The sequence below is a fragment of the Nematolebias whitei genome, chromosome 11 (assembly GCF_014905685.2).
Source record: "Nematolebias whitei isolate Nwh7 chromosome 11, NemWhi1, whole genome shotgun sequence".
In the NCBI taxonomy this organism is placed as follows: domain Eukaryota; kingdom Metazoa; phylum Chordata; class Actinopteri; order Cyprinodontiformes; family Rivulidae; genus Nematolebias; species Nematolebias whitei.
In genome coordinates this window covers 1921566-1939286 of record NC_056508.1, presented here as the reverse complement: position 1 = coordinate 1939286, position 17721 = coordinate 1921566, and the positions used below count along the sequence as shown (strand labels likewise).

General features: G+C 41.1%; 1 protein-coding gene across 3 annotated transcripts in view; it reads left to right on the top strand.

Annotated features, from left to right (window-relative positions):
• The window catches only part of acss2 (acyl-CoA synthetase short chain family member 2), a 224371-nt gene extending 210146 nt beyond the window's left edge, over nucleotides 1–14225 (top strand). For all 3 annotated transcript variants that reach the window (XM_037684629.1, XM_037684628.1, XM_037684627.1), the window contains 3 exons: nucleotides 2197–2373; nucleotides 2619–2693; nucleotides 13834–14225. In XM_037684629.1, coding sequence (XP_037540557.1) covers nucleotides 2197–2373; nucleotides 2619–2693; nucleotides 13834–13961 — 380 coding nt within the window. In that variant the 3' untranslated portion in view covers nucleotides 13962–14225. The remainder of the gene's footprint in view (nucleotides 1–2196; nucleotides 2374–2618; nucleotides 2694–13833) is intronic.
• Nucleotides 14226–17721: the final 3496 nt, after the last annotated feature.

The following is a 17721-nucleotide window of genomic DNA, read 5'->3' as shown; positions in this document are numbered from 1 at the left end:
TACAACCATATGTCCCACCATGTTCCCTGAGGTCAGCGGACCAGTTGTTCCTTACAGTTCCAGGAACTCGTTTTAAGCGCAGAGGTGACAGGGCCTTCTCTGTGGCAGGACCAAGACTTTGGAACGAGTTTCCTCTGTTTGTCAGACAGGCCCCCTCCCTCGCGGTTTTCAAGTCCCGTTTAAAAACTCACTACTATTCAGTAGCTTTCAACACCAGATGATCTTCGTTTTTATCCTGAATGCTCCACTCTGGTTTGTCGTCATTATCTGCATCGTTTTTATGTCTATATTCAGATTTACCTAATTTTGTATTTTGCTTGGTATGTTACCTGTTGTTTTGTCTGTACAGCACTTTTGTTGGCCTTGTAGCTGTTTTAAGTGCTTTATAAATAAAGTGGTATGGTATGGTATTTAAACAGATAAATCACATTGAGCCTCGAAGACTCATTTACAAGTAAGACCTGTTTGGACAGACAAAAACAGTGGTTAACTGGACACATGTAGGAGTTGGAGGCGAAAAAAATTCATATCAGACTTTTTTTTCTTGCCTTAGGAAAAAACCTCTAATATTAAAAAAACACCTTGCACAAACAAGCACATAGTGACGTAGACATTCTGCAAACGGAGACGAGAGCGGTCAACAATGATTATAGATGCTCTCGAGGTCACTGTAAGAGTTCTGATAAGATAATCAGTCAATGTCCTTCGGTGAGATCCATAAACACTCTAGAGGAATGGCCAAGAAAAACGTCTGAGAATCCAAGAGTCCTGAAATGATGACTCAAAGTTTATTTAGCTGGTTCATCTGGTTATCAGTTGGAAATTCCTCAGGGATGGGGTGGTGAGCGTCAAATCACATTTTCTCCAGACGTATTCAGATAAGATGGCCTTCAAGACCAGCCAAGGGAACCAAATTTCGATAAACACACAGTTGTTTTGGGGACAGGCAGAACTTAATGACATCTACCTTGAGTCTGTGTTGTCATGCTTGTCACTATAAGGTTTCTCCATGAAAATGTTCAATAGTGGATGTGGGGACCCACAGACCCGTCCCAACAGGACACGGTGGTAACACAGGGAAGACCGGAGCCACACAGCAGTCCCCAACCCTGGAGCTCCGGGAGTCCCCCAACAGGGACAACCGCACCCCCCAGAGAGAGAAGCAGAGGGAAGCCCTGGGCGACCCCCAGCAACCACAATGCAGAAACCCCCAGGAGGCTGCAGCGACGAGTCCACAGGCCCCGCCGGCACCCCGCCCCTCCAGAGTAGATCTGGCCATGGACACCGAGTCCCGAGGTCATACCACCCCCCAACAGAGGCCCGACAGAGCCAGGGCACCCAGGCCCCAGCAGGCAGCCACCAGGGTGGGCCCGCACACACCCCACCACCCAGCCCCAGATACTGAGAGCCACCAATGCACCTGCATCAGGGGGGCCCACCACCGGAGGGGAGCATGACAGGGGGAAGTAGACCCCACATTAAATGGGGGGCCCAAATTGATCCAAGAGAGGGGACAACCTAAAACCCAACCCGAGACATAAACAGGCGCACAGAGACAGCCCGACAGAGCCTCTGTCGGGCTGTATGTCCATGACTGAGGAAGTCTCTCGGATGAAAGATGAAACGTTTCTACTTTTTTTCTTTTCTTTGTTTTTTTTTGTTTGTTTTGTTTTTTTTTATGTCCAGAGGACCAGATTGAACTATTTTAGATAAAATGAGAGAGTTTTAGCAACAGTACATCACATTTTAAATAAAAATTACAGCTCCAATGAAACCTTAATTGACCAGTAAGCTATTCATATTCTCAAATAAAAAATAAATGGCTGTTTTAGTTTAATAATGTTAGCAGAAACCAAACTCCTTTGGGTGGAGAGGTGTAGCACTTACATAAAGATGTTCTAATGATTACTTGGAGACCCAGTTCTCAAGAATCTTGAAAACTGAAGGTAAAACTCTAATTTGTCGATGTTTTTCTACCTTAAAAACGGGGGTAATTTTAGCTGTATTCTAATGTGTTGGAACAATCAACTGTTTTATAGAGAAGTTTATTGAGTGAGTAATTCATATTGCAAGGCTCTTTTTATTAAATAAAAAAATATTCAAATACATCTCAGATCAATACATCCCGAGGTGAATGAGTGTGTTTTTTAGGATCTTGTAACACCTGTTTTTCCTCTGTCCATGGCCTACCTGCAGGTCACCTGTTGAGTACAGCAGAGGTGGAGTCGGCTTTAGTGGAGCACAAGGCTGTTGCTGAAGCTGCTGTGGTGAGCAGACCACATCCTGTCAAAGGAGAAAGCCTCTACTGCTTCGTAACGTTAAATGATGGAGTGATATACAACCAAACACTGGAGGCAGAACTGAAACAACAAGGTTAGTAAGCATAAAATGGGTTCTGGTTCCAATATTTACTAAACGGGTCTCACTGTTTCATCGTATCTTAGTTGGGTGGGAAGTTTATAGCTACCTGTAATTTATTACAGGTAGCTATAACACAACAAATAAAGCTGTTCAATGAAAACTCTTTAATCACTGAATCTAGTTTTTCATTTCAGGTGACTGATAAAGATGTTCCTTGTTAAAGTTTCAGTCTGTTGTGTTTTTTATGCTTCACTCAGTGAGAGAGAAGATTGGAGCCATTGCTACACCAGATTACATCCAGAGTGCACCAGGACTGCCCAAAACCAGATCTGGTAATCTACTCATATTTTCTACAGTAAAGTTTATTAAACTGATGTCTACAGCAAATATATTTTTCCACCGTAAGACCAGACAGATTTAGACATGGTGCTGAGAATTAGGTTTTGACTTGTTGTTATTGTATAGGGGTGCAAATCTCTCTGTGTCTGGCGATTCGATTGAATTCCGATTTTTGGTGTTGCGATTCCGATTCGGAAACAATTTTTCTATTGAAATGGTCATAAACTGTTTAAAATATGTAATTGATAAGATGAAAAGATTACAATGTAAACAAATAGAACATTTATTTAAAACAATAATTTTAGGTTATTTACTTTATCAAATCTTTTTGCATCATTTTATATTTATATCAAAAATACGAACAAATATAGGAGTGCATAAAATTCTGTAACTTACATTACCACTAATATGTTAGCTGCCTGTATTTTCTAAAATAAAATAAAAAAATCTAGAAACAAATAATTCATCCATCATCTTTACCAACTTTATCCTTTTCGAGTCACTGGGGTTACTGGTGCCCACATCCAGCCATCATTATGCGAGAGGCGGGGGACACCTGGACACGTCTCCAGTCCATCACAGACAAATAATTCAGAGTCAGAGATTCTTTATTATCATTCACCTCTCATGTGGTACATGTGGAGGAGCAACATTATGTCCACAGGGTCCCAGTTACATCCAACAATAAAATGTAAAAGAAAAACAGTAATAACATCTAAGATATGAACTAAGAAAAACATCAACTAAATATACACTAAGCACTAATAGTATAAAAACAATACGTTAAACAGCAGCACGAACATGAGCATGAGTCTGTGAGCAGATGTGCAGCATGAACACATCAACATGAAACAGATCAGCAGCAACATGAAACAGATCAGCAGCAACATGATATGGTTTTTCACAGTGATTATTCTAGTTAGAGATTCATGAGTCTAACAGCCTCAGGGTAGATGCTGTTCCTCAGTCTAGTGGTTCTACACTTAATGCTCCTCAACCTCCTTCCTGAGGGGAGCGGGGCAAAAAGTGTGTGTGCTGGGTGAGTGGGGTCCTTCATGATGCAGGTGGTCCTCTTCCTGCATCTGGAGGTGTAGATGTCTGTGATGGTGGGGAGGCTGATTCCAACTAATGACCTTCTTCTTGCTGCTGACTCTGCTCTTCTGTCTATCCTCATTTTACTGGCTCTAAGTTCTGCCTTCGACACAATCTGTCATTCTATCCTCCTCAACAGATTCCATTGGCATCTCGGGTACTCCGTTAGACTGGTTCAAATCATATCTCTCTGAACGCACTCAATTCATTCAGCTCAAATCCTTTCGTTCCCAGTCTTCCCCCATCTCCACGGGTGTCCCCCAAGGCTCTGTCCTCGGACCCCTCTTCTTCATCATTTACCTCCTTCCTCTAGGTCACATCTTCCGTAAATTTGGTGTCCCTTTTCACTGTTATGCTGATGACACACAGCTCTACCTATCAACAAAACCAAACTCCACCCACCCTCCATCCTCACCGACTGTCTCAATGAGCTAAATCACTGGTTTTCTAACAACTTCCTACAACTAAACAGTAACAAAACAGAAATCATTCTTGTCGGTACCAAAAACTCTCTTTCAAAATCAGAACATCTTCTCATCCCCCTTAACAACTCTCTGCTATCCCCCTCGCCTGAGGTCAAGAGTCTTGGTGTCATCCTCGACACCACTCTCTCCTTCACTTCACACATCAACAATGTCACTCGGTCTGCCTATTTCCATCTCAGAAATATTAACCGTCTCCACCCTTCTCTCACACCCCGCTCCACAGCCATTCTTGTTCACAGTCTTGTGACTTCTCGGATTGACTACTGCAACTCCCTTCTTTATGGCCTCCCCAACAGATCTCTCCAGAAGCTACAATTGGTCCAGAACTCAGCTGCCCGTGTCATAACTCAAACCTCCTCCTATAACCACATCACTCCTGTCCTGCAGCAGCTCCACTGGCTCCCGGTTAAATCACGCATCGTCTTCAAAATTCTTCTTCTCACTTTCAAAGCTATCCACAACCTTGCCCCTCCGTACCTATCTGACCTCCTACACATCTCCATCCCCTCTCGCTCTCTCAGATCCTCCTCTTCACTACACCTCCATGTACCCTCTGCCCGCCTCTCCACCATGGGGAGCAGGACCTTCACCTGCTCTGCCCCTCATCTCTGGAACTCTCTACCCCCTGACTTAAGAAACACCACCTCTCTTTCGATATTCAAGACTGCTCTGAAAACACATCTCTTTAGACTCGCTTATCCTTAACTTTGCTGTATGTATTTTATATTCTTTACGCATTTTATATTCTGTATGTATTTTATATTCTTTATGTATTTTATATTCTTTATGTAATTTATTCCTGTTGATCTTTGTTCTTACTGTAAAGTGTCCTTGGGTGTCATGAAAGGCACTTTTTAAATAAAATGATTATTATTATTATTATTATTATTATTAACATCTTCTGTGCAGCCTTCACCACTCTCTGCAAAGCTTTTCTTTCTGCAGCTGTGCAGCCTCCATGCCACACGTTGATGCTGGAGCACAGGATGCTCTCCACTGCACACCTGTAGAAGGAGGTGAGGACTGAGCTTCCCAGACCAGCTCGCCTCAGCTGTCTGAGGAAGTAGAGTCTCTGATGAGCTTTCTTCATCAGGCTGGTGGTGTTGTTGCTCCAGCTGAGGTTGTCATTCATGTGTACACCCAAGTACTTGTAGCTGGAGACCACTTCCACCACAGATCCTCTTATGTTCAGGGGGGTGTAGATGTTTTTGTTCCTTCTGAAGTCCACAATCATCTCCTTTGTCTTCTTCACATTGATGTGAAGGTTATTCTCTTTGCACCAGCTCTCCAGGTGTTCCACCTCTTGCCTGTAGCTGGACTCATCATTGTTTGTGATGCATCCCACCACCGCTGTATCGTCTGCAAACTTTACAATGTGACAGCCTGGATGGGTAGCTGTACAATCATACATGAGCAGAGTAAACAGGAGGGGGCTCAACACACATCCCTGAGGAGAGCCAGTGCTGAGGGTTATGGTGGAGGAGGAGAGGTTGTGGATCCTCACTGACTGTGGTCTGTTTGTTAAAAAGTATAGTACCCAGTTGCAGATGGAGGGGCTTAGTCCTAGTGTGGATAGTTTGTCCATCAGGGTCTGGGGGATCATGGTGTTGAAGGCGGATGTGAAGTCCACAAAGAGCATACGGACGTAAGAGTTTTTCTGCTCCAGGTGGTTGAGTGCAGTGTGGACCACAGAGGAGATGGTGTCCTCTGTTGATCGGTTCTCACGGTATGCGTACTGATGAGGGTCCTCATTGATGTTGATGGTTGTTTTGATGTGAGTCATGACCAGTTTTTCGAAGCATTTAGCGACTATTGGGGTGAGGGCCACTGGCCGATAGTCATTCAGACCAGTCACTGTAGAGCTTTTTGGGACTGGGATGATGGTGGCAGTCTTCAGGCAGGTGGGAACTGTCTCCAGGGTAAGTGAGGTGTTAAAGATGTCTGCCAGCACCTCACAGAGCTGATCAGCACATTCCTTCAACACTTTTCCGGGGATGTTGTCTGAGCCGGTTGCCTTGTGCGGATTAATCCTCCTGAAGGTACTCCTTACTTCGGCTGAGGTCACGCTGAGATGCTCTTCATCCAGTGGTGAGGCGAGTCTGGTGCTGGGTGGTCTGTTCTAGGGGTTGAACGACTAGATAATTTTTAAACTCGACATTAACATAATAAAACTCAAGTAGAACTAGAGTAGTTGATGATGTCATAGGATCTCAAGATGCAAAAATAAATAAAAAATAAAACCACAAAAAAAGTCATTTATTATTTACAAAAAAAAGACCAACAAAACATAGGGAGACTATATTATGCTCCTACCATTTATCAAACTGCAAATAAGTCACAGGAAAAACTAAACTATTAGTTTTTATTATTAAACTGCAAAAGTGAAAGAAACATGCAGCACGTCAAAAACAAAACTAAAAACAGTGGGGGTGTCGACCACCCCGCACCACCGCCAGCTGTGTTGTGCATTAAGTTTAGTTTTAGAGATTAATATGTTTATAGAGGAACGATGGTTTGAGAGAGGAGTAAAGGAGGCCATCTTTGTGAAAAGAAACCGTCCATCATTAAACAGGGGTGGAGGCCTCCTGGTTCAACTGTCCCCCTCTTACAATGCTGTGATTGCTAGTATCACTCAGCCCTCTGTGAACAGTAAACAGCCATCAGGTGCTAATGATCCATTGTTAGGCTGATGGTCCTTCTTGAGCATGTGATCAGCTGGTTCTGGTTGTCAGCAGCAAACTGGTTGATCCACTCTGAGAAGGTGCTATTTAAGAGACTGAGCTGAATACAGCACCTCAGACTGAGGAAGTCTCTCGGATGAGTGACGAAACGTTTCTATATTTTTTGTTGTTTTGCTTTTTGTTTTTTGAATGTCCAGAGGACCAGAATTAACTTTTTTGGATTTTTCTACCTCGATTACTGAGCATGCATCAGGATAAACACTGAACATTAGTGAACTTTTTAACCAGCTGCTCTGATGGATGAGCACATTTTTACAATTCGAGCTTCATCTGTTACTGTCGATCTTTAGTTAGCTTCTGAGTTTAGCTAGCTACGTAGATAAAATAAATTTACACACTAATATGTTAAAGTTAGTGTTACAAGGATTCTAGTTTAATTCACCGCGATGTACGTGTTAAGCTGCAGTAATGTTAACAAACGTAAACTTACCAGCTGTAACAAACACAGAGCAGTCCTCGGAGTTCTTTGATGAAGACGAGTCCATCCGTGGAATGTTGATTCCATTTAACACACACAGACTGACTAACGCTGGGAGGAGGGGGGGGGGGGCTGCTTCTTGTCTTCTTGCTGAGAAACAAGGAGCAACTTTCTGCTCGTGTGTTGTCGGAGCCGTTCGACAACATGGGCTGCACACGTGAACCCCGTCCGTTGTCGTCATCAGAACCATAGACACACATTATACATAGATTAGGTGCGGCAGCTCTATACAGCTCTGGGTGTAAACACGTAGTCTGTTTGTCATATGTCTGGTGTTTTACCAGCCTGCGTGCTGAAACCACGTGACACCTTACAGCCAATATCGAAACTTGACACCGAAAGAAGAGTGACGTTTCAATCCATACACCGACCGGTGCAGTTTGGTCGGTGCCATAAAAGAACCTCGGTTCGGTACTCAGCCCTAGTCTTACCAACTTCAGGCCCAAACAACAAACAAAACAAACCACTATATTTTCTCTTACCAGAAGAAAAATCAAATGAACCAAACCACAAGTCTCTTACCTCACTATGCTCATGGAACTGTAGTATGTCATATGCTGGATATTTCATACATTTTTCACGAGTTCCTCATCTTTCTGACTGTGTAAATGTCGTGCATTGAGTTTAACAAAAATGTAACGAGAGACGTTATTTATCTTTGACCCATCAAATGAATGCGGTCATTTATTTTCAGAATCAAAGTTTAACATCAAACATTTACATTAATTTGGCAAAATATGAAAACAATAACAGACAAGTTTCACAGATAGTGGACGTCAATCACACGGTGGTGATTGAGGACTTTGCTTCAGATATTTCTAAAATATCTGTACTGATTTTAGGAGAAAGGAGGGTTTAAGATGAAAATGGAGATTTATCTTACAGAGAGATGTGTGAGGGAATTAATCTGTTTGACCAGAAACGTGCACGCTCCTTCAGATCTCAGCTTGCGACGGTACGCTTGGTCGAAGTAGAAACTGTTACCTGGTTGATGATAGATCAGCGTCGGTATAGGATCCTTCCTTGACTCTTTCAGCGTCTCCGTTGAGAGCAGCTGAAATCCTTAGAGAGTCGTGCGAGGTTATTCAAACAGAAGTTATAATTCCCCAAAATCGTCTCTGCATCTGGATCCTTTAACTCTCTTCATGAGTTAAACTCTGGAACTCTCCTCCACCAACTGCAACCACTCTTTTCACTCTAGACTCCTTAGCTCCTAGAGCTCTGTTACACTCTTACACTTTAACTCCATCACTCTTCAGCACTCTCCAGAGAACCGGGAAGTTGCCACATTTTAAATGAGTTGACTTCCGGGTCAATTTAGAGCTTTCTGATTCGTGGATGGACCAGAATAGAGGTGTGGTTTGTGACGTAAGATGTTATCAAAGTCAAGGGCAGAGAATGAGATTGTTTAACAGACAGAAAAGATTATTGGAGAAAAACCAGACTTCGTGGAGTCAAACTCCTATTATCTTCTGAAAAAGTTTAAACATGACATTTCTTCTCAGTAAACATTTTAGTTGACCGAGACTCGACCTTTAACATACTTACAAAACTTGCTCATTGAAGACAGAAAAATCAAGAAATGCATATTAACCTGATTTCTTCTTTGAATGAGGAATAAAAATCATTACTTACTGTTTATGTAAAATAAAAATGAGTAGTTCTCTTCAACCTGTAAGCATTGAGTGAACTAACACAATTTGATTATCAAACATTTGTAAAATAGTAATGATCATAGAGAATTGTCTTTTCTACTTGGTTACTTCAAGAAAGAAAGTCTCCAGATGGTTCAAACTGTATTTCTGGATGCAGATCAATGAAATAACAGTCTCTGTCCATCTGGTCAGTTTTGACATGGGCCTAGTTCACTACAGTACACAGGAGAAAAGTCTAAATAAAGTGTCAGCTCACCTCCACAAACTCCTCACTAAACTTTTTACAACTACAGGATCTAAAGTTGATGACAGGTCAGCTGCAGCAGGTTGGGAATGGAAGCAGACGTCGTCCTCCTGCAGCTCCTCTGTGCAGCATCACAACAGAGTACCTGCACAATAATTCACACGTTTTTGTCTTTCACTTTTTTTTTTGATAAATTACAAACAATTAACAGTTTCACACATGCACACACAATTCATGACTTGCAGCGATTCCTGATGGATGAAAAATAACATTGTGGTCGAGGTTTTCCTTCCACTTTATCCTGGATTCTTGTCAGCAGCCCGACATGTTTTCCACTTAAATCTGGTGATCTGTCCGTTGTGACAACTTTACTCCACAGAAGCTTCATTCTCTCACGACAGCAGACGGTTATAAAAATCCTCTCCATGTTTTTCCTTTCAGAGACTCCAGGGTCAAAAACACCTCCATTATCTCAAAACTGTTGTTAATCCCACAGGTAAAAATTAGGAGCTGAGCAGTTCTTTACATCATTACTTTCATCCAGTGCTAACAAATATACCATAACTTGAAGGACTCTCTCTGCCTTTTAGCTTATTTTGCTGGCTATTTTTTCATCAGTCAGTTCCACAAGGCGAGTCCCAGTCCTGCGTGATAAACTGTTTTTTTCTAACTTATCTTGGTCCTCCGGACACAACAGACCTGCTCTGTTTTTACCATTTTTCTTTTAAAAAAATCACCTTCAGAGAAAGGCTTGCTAAGTTAGCAGTTAGCAAAGTGTACTATTTGAAAACTGCAACAGTTCTTGGCATAAAAACTGCCTTTGATTGGACGTCAGTGAAACAATATGTTGTTGTCCACCCCATTTTAAACACTCGACACTCACTGTACACTTTTCTTTTCTTGGATGAACACATTTTTACAGACAAGTTTGTAGGGCAAAGTGAAAATAAAAGTGTAGAAGAAGAAATTACTACTCTTCCACTGTTACTTTGTCTCTAATACACGCCAGTTTCTGTAGTGCGCTTCTACTGGAGAAATGTGGGAACTACAGGTAAAACTAGGCTAGTTTTTTTTTTTCCTATTAAATGCAGTTTTTTTAATATAATTTGGACCAGTGGCAATTTTAACCTCTTAAATTTTACCTCAACATCCCTGAAAAATAAAATTGAAAAAATTGTCCAAATTTTGGACAATTTTGGCGAGCCAATTAAAATGCCCATCGGGCCAGGGTTTGCCCATGCCTGATCTAACAGGACCAGTGTAGACACCTGTTCGTTGTTATAGGCCATGAGAATATCATTGATAACTTTCACTAGTGCTGTGATGAGCTCTAAACCCTGACTGAAACTCTTCAAACAGATTATTTCTTTGTAGATGTTCACGCAACTGACCTGCAACTAGTTTCTCTAGAATTTTTGAGATGAAAGTTAGATTAGATATAGATCTACTGTATAGTAGGCTAGGATTCCTGAGTCAAGGTCAGTCTTTTTAAGTAAATGTTTAATTACAACAACCTTAAAGCTCTGTGGTATGTAACCATTTATTCGAGATAAATTAAGCAGATCCAAGACATGGTTATTAATTAAGGGAAATACCTCATTAAACTGTCTGGTTGGGATGGGATCTAGCAGACATGTGGATGGTTTGGATGAGGTTATTATTTTTGACAATTCAGAGCTCAACAGGACAAAAACTGTCCAAACACAAATCAGGCTCGTGAAATTTTTTAAGTTGTCTCATCTTACACAGAACCCGAGGCGATACTAGGAATGTTGGTTTGAAAATTTTCCCCTAATTACAACTATTTTATTTATAAAGAATCTTATAAAGTCATCACTGTTTATAGATAAAGGGATTCATGGTTCAACAGAGATGGGATTTTTCATTAGACTCGCTATGGTACTGAAAAGGAACCTCTGGTTATTTTTATTCTCATCAATTAAAGATGACTAATATAACCGTTATAGCTTTACAGAGAGCTTTTTTTGTATGTTAGCAGGCTATCTCTCCAGGATAAGTAATATTCCTCAACATTAGTGGAACGCCATTTTCTTTCTAGTTTTTTAGATGTTTGTTTTAAAGTACGTAACTCAGAATTGAACCAAGGAGCTAATTTCCTCAGATTGATTACTTTCCTTTTCTGTGGAGCAGCTAAGTCTCTGTTCTCTGATGCATTACTGTACAAGACAGAGGAAAACATTGATGGAAGATATTCCAAAAAAGTTCAATTGAGTCCAGATTGAACTTTTTTGGATTTTTCTACCTGGATTATTGAGCATGCATCAGGATAGATGGAAGAGATTGTTTCAATTTGGTTACAGCATTTTCTGATAAGCACCTGCTGAGATGAAATTTACTCTCAGTGACTGTGTAGTCATTTAATGAAAACTCAAAGTTATTAAAAAATGGTCGGACAGAACAGGATTTTGAGGAACTATTACCAAGTCCTTAATCTCTACACCATAGGTCAGAACTAAATCAAGAGTGTGATGATAAGAATGAGTAGATGTGCGGACGTTTTGTGTAAAACCAAATGACTCTATTAAATTATTAAAGGCTATGATTAAACTATCACTCTCAACATCCACATGAATATTGAAATCACCCATTATGATGATTTTATCAGTGTTTAATAATAAGTCAGTTAATAATTCTGAGAATTCAGACAAAAACTGAGAGTAAGCTCCTGGTGGACGATATATAACAACTAGTAAAAGTGGCTTTTCTGATTTCCATTTTGGATGAGAAAGACTGAGGGACAGTGATTCAAAAGAATCATAACTAATAACTGGTTTGGCATTATTCAATAATCCTGACTGAAAAATAGAAGCTACTCCTCCACCTCGGCCAGTTGTTCTAGGAACATGAACATTTAAATAATTAACAGGAGTGGATTCATTTATACCAACAAAATCCTCCTGTTGTAGCCAAGTTTCTGTCAGACACAATAAATCAATATGATGATCAGTTATCAGTTCATTAACTAACAGGGATTTAGAGGAAACAGATCTGATGATCAATAATCCACATTTAATGATTTTATGATTTTGCTCTGGTAAAGTAACTGTGTTTATTTTAATCAGATTTTTATGGTTTATATTTTTAGAGCTGATTTTTGGTTTATTTAATTTGAGCCGTGGGCGAGTTGACACTGTTTCAATGTGGGTGTGGGTGGTGTACAGAGGAGAAGCAGCAGAGAGGTGGAGGACTACAACTCTGCTTCCTGGACTGGTTTCTAGACTGGACCGTTAATTGTCAATAATCTGGATGTCCAACTGGATCAGATCAGTTTTTAGAGAAGTGCTGCTCCACTGAAGGTGGGATGGATTCCATCTCTCTGTATCAGACTGGGTTTTATCCAAAATGTCCTCCAGTTGTCTTCACATCCTACCTTGTTTTCAGAACACCACCTGGACGCCGGCAGTTGAAAGCCGACATACGGCTAAACATGTCATCGCTGGTCAGGTTGGGGAGGGGGCCGGAGAAAACTACGGAGTCCCACATTGTTGCATTGTTGCACACTGAAGCAACATTAATTTTAGTGACCTATGATTTGCTTAACCAAATTAAAACCGTACAACAATGGTGGAGAGAATGTGGTCACATAAATCCCAGTCACCTACATGTTTTCTGGTCATGTGATAAATTACAACCATTCTGGTCGGAGGTTGTTGGGATAGTAGACAAAGTTCTTTGGTGTAAAGTTCTGAGGGATCCACGGGTTCTATACCTTGGTCTGATTCCAGAAGGTTTGATTCAAAGAAGCGGACATTTATATCTTTAACATAATGATGGTGGCTGTGAAGACAACTATCACAAAAACTGGCTGAAAAGAGTCACCAAAAGTAAAACAATTGATCAAAATAATGGAAGAGATTTACAAAATGGAGAAAATGACTTTCTTGCTGTGACTCAAAATGGATGCCTTCAAGCAGAACTGGTGGAAATGGACCAAATATAAAACGCCCATTGTGACGGACATTAACGAATGAGAAATGTCTCCCCAAAGCCTGCGTTCTGTTTTTTGATTTATCTTTGGTTATGTTCCATTTCTGTTCAATTTTCTTGTTAAAAAAGTCCCAAGAGTGTTTTAAAGAAATACTTTGAAGCCGTCCGTGCTTTAATGTCCTCGACATTTTAACAGAGGGTGGACTGTGCATGAACTCTTTGGTTTTAAGGGCAAATAAATCTGACAATCATCGAGTTTACTGGTGTGTGAAGGCACAATTCATGTTATTTTAAAGTGGTGTTTGGTGGACTTTTAATTTAAAAAAGATTGAAAGCAACCAAAATATAAAGTTTTGTCACGCAAGTAAAGAGAATATTGAGTGTTCTCTGTAAATGTAGCATTTTAAAGCAGCCTGGGGTTTCACTTCAGGCTGAAGTCTTCCAACTGCTCCATCATCATCATCATCTCTGCCCTCTTGTGCTTCTGCAGGGAAAATTATGAGACGAGTTCTTCGTAAAATCGCCTGCAATGAGAAGGACCTGGGCGACATCTCCACACTGGCTGACTCGTCTGTCGTTGATGAGCTCTTCCAGAACAGATGCTGCGCTGCAGTGTGACGACGTCGCCTCCTGGCTCTGTCCGTGTCGGCCATCAAACACAAGCGGGACGAGGATTCACCTGTGAAAGAGCAGCGCTTCAAACGACCGCTGCTCGTGTCTGAAGCCCCAGCAGGGGCAGAGTCACCATTTCTGTCTGCTCACTAGGAAACATTTGCTACTTCATTTGCAGTTGTAATGCCTTTTCTTTCAAGTAACAAAACATCTGATTTCAGGCTTGTAACTTTTTTCTTGGACCCAGATGTTGACGGTCATGCAGGACCATGCCACAGCTGAGCTTTGAGAAGACTCTGTTGGTTTTCTACCAGTGATGCAGCTGCTCAGTCCAGGCTCCTCCAGTACGTGCTGCGCTGCAGGGAACCCTGTTTCCTTTACACTTGCTCTACTTCAAGTGGTTTTGGACAGATAACTCCCTCACACTTTTAAACCTTTTCAATCTTTCTAATGCTCATGCATTCAAACAGTTGTGTTTTGTTTGTCTTCATGTGTATGCGCTCATTTGATGACGCTTCATTTTGATTGGGTTCATTCAAACTGGACAAATTCTTCTCAGCATCTGAACAGTCCAGCACATGTGCTAACAGAGGAATAATTAGAATCCAGATCAAGTCGTGTTCTGATCTAGAAGAGTTAGGAACCGTCTGCAAGTTTCTATACTTTAACAAACCCGTGTTTTTAATGTAGCTGTTGCTATGGGATCAAACCGAGAGGAGTGTGTGGTTCATAAAGTGTGCCATAGTTTAGGTGGAAACACACCGTTCTGTATCCTGATGCATGCTCATGCTCATACACTGTTCTGTATCCTGATGCATGCTCATGCTCATACACTGTTCTGTATCCTGATGCATGCTCATGCTCACACACCGTTCTGTATCCTGATGCATGCTCATGCTCACACACTGTTCTGTATCCTGATGCATGCTCATGCTCACACACTGTTCTGTAGTTTTGGAAGAAACTGCTGATTTTAGTCATTTCTAGACGTTCCCTTGAAGCTCATCTCACATCCATCAGGTGTTCCCCGTCCACTTTGAAACGACACCTGCTGCCACAGACACCAGTGTTGGTCCAGGTTTATGTAAGTTTCATTAACAGGGAATGATCTGTACAACCTCAAACACAATTCCCACCCACAACCCCCAGGGCTTACATTGTGAACTGGTAGAAAACCAATTTGAAGTGTTGCTTGTTAAATCCAAGCCATAAATTCTGGGAATGATAACATTTTATTTGTTTGTTCTTTTTAAAACCTGTTGACTTTATTTCTGTTGAGGTTTTTACTTGGTAGAACATTTTCTCAAGATTTGCGGGATGTTTTTGTCTTGTATATAATTTATATTTGACTTGTTGTAGTGTGAAGATGTTCATTTTCAGACATCAGCTGCAAAGCTTTCAGCAGCAACGGTCTAATCTTAACAATGATTACAAAACATTATTCAAGAAGTGTCATATTTTGATCTTAGACCAGGAAGAACACTCAAATCTGTCCTTCCTGTGTGTTTTATGAAAAGATAAATGTACTGTGTCATTTTACAGAGATGAGCAGCAGTAATCATTTCAGAGCTTGTAGATGTCATGTGCTTCATCACTGCGTGGTGTCCCAAGTCATGACATCGTCTTTATTCATGCATCACTTTGCTTTTATTGTTAGAACTGCATCTGTGCAGCTGTGGGGCTTCATCTGCCAATTTCAACTACCGTGCAAACGTTTACCTAAATGACCCGATCACCACTCGGAAATTTTATAGTTAATGTTTTGGAGATGAAATGAAAGATATTGGGGTTGAAGATATTACAAACTAGCTGATTCTTTAAACTGATGTGTTCAGAAGGAATTACCACTGCACACTCAAAAGTATATTTTTTACCCACAGCTTAAGGCAAAATGGAGATCGTGCTTTTGCTTCTCTGTAGTGTTAGAAAATATGTCATGAAGCAGGAATAAATTTTATGGAAAGCATCAAGTAATCACTGGCTCTCTGTCACAACCAACTGCCCTTTTCCAACCCAGTCCAGATGGCTGACCTTAACCATCACAACAATGGCTGTAATGGTTTTACAGTTCGACGCCCAACATGTGCTCTGAGCTCACGGGTTGATTCCAGTACTCAACGATTCAATCGTTTGCTACTTAGAAAGATACCTTTAAAGTCTGTTCCGTAGTAAAACAGGAATTTGTCCTCAGTACAGCTCTGGAAAAGGAAACGTTTAAAACTATCTACACTCATTTAAAAACGTTCACAGTCTCTTATTTAAATGAGTTTTTACAGAGGATAAACGACTTCTTGTAAATGTTTGTTCAATTGTTTATTTATATAGCGACAGAGTTGTCTCAGGGACTTTACAGGAACATTCACATAAAAGCCAGTTAGTAAAGTTCTCTATCTAAGAATCCAGCAGACAAGATGAATCTTGGCTTCGTTGCAGTCTCCCATCCTGAGCAAGCACAGTGGAGACAGTGGGAAGAAAAAACTCCCTTTAACAGGAAGAAACCTCCAGCAGAACCAGCTCAGGACAAGAGACCGTCTGCTTTGACCGGCTGGTTGAGAGGACAGGAAGGAGAGACAGACCAACACAGAATGGTAGGTCCAGGTATAGGTCCATGTCCAGGTGTAGGTCCAGGTCCAGATATGGGTCCAGGTATAGATCCAGGTATGGGTCCAGATATAGGTCCAGGTATGGATCCAGGTATAGATCCAGGTATGGATCCAGGTATAGGTCCAGGTATAGGTCCAGGTATGGGTCCAGATATAGGTCCAGGTATGGGTCCAGGTATAGGTCCAGGTATGGGTCCAGGTCCAGATATGGGTCCAGGTATAGGTCCAGATATGGGTCCAGGTCCAGATATGGATCCAGGTATAGGTCCAGGTGTACCTGAAAGACAAAAACATGTTAAGGATATAAAAAATAATTACAAATACAAAACAGGTTGAGCAGAGTAAGTAAAGACAGCAGCAGAGTGAAAAGTGTGGTCAGTTTGTCCTCCAGCAGTCTAAGTCTATAGCAGCAGAACTAAGGGACAGCTCAGGAAACCCAAGCTGACCCTAACTATAGGATTTATCAAAAAGGAAAGTCTTAAGTCTAGTCTTAAAACTGGACAATGTGTCAGCCTCACGGACAGAGACTGGAAGTTGGTTCCACAAGAGAGGAGCCTGAGAACTGAAAGATCTTCCTCCCATTCTGTTTTTGTAAACTCTAGGAACCACAAGTAAACCTGCAGTCTGAGAATGAAGTGCTCTGTTAGTAAAATATGGAACAATAAGATCTGTAATATAAGATGGAGCCAGGTGGTTGAGAGCTTTGTAGGTTAGAAGTAAGATTTTGAATTCTATTCTGGATTTGACAGGGAGCCAATGGAGAGAAGCTAAAACTGGAGAGAGATGATCTCTCCCAGTAACTCCAGTTAAGACTCTGGCAGCAGCATTTTGGATCAACTGAAGACGTTTTAAAGAAGTATTTGGACACCCAGATAATAAACCATTGCAATAGTCCAGTCTAGACGTGACAAATGCATGGACCAGTTTTTCTGCATCATCTTTAGATCAGATGTTTCTAATGTTAGTGATATTACGCAGGTGGAAGAAGGAGGTTCTAGTAACGTTTTTAATGTGGGGGATAAAAGACATGTCCTGATCAAAAATAACACCAAGATTTTTAACATTAGAGCTGGAGGACACATTAATGCCATGCAGGTTTTTATGTCTTTAAGACATGTACATTAATAATTTATGTAGAATTAAGGATCCAAGAGCACGTGCCT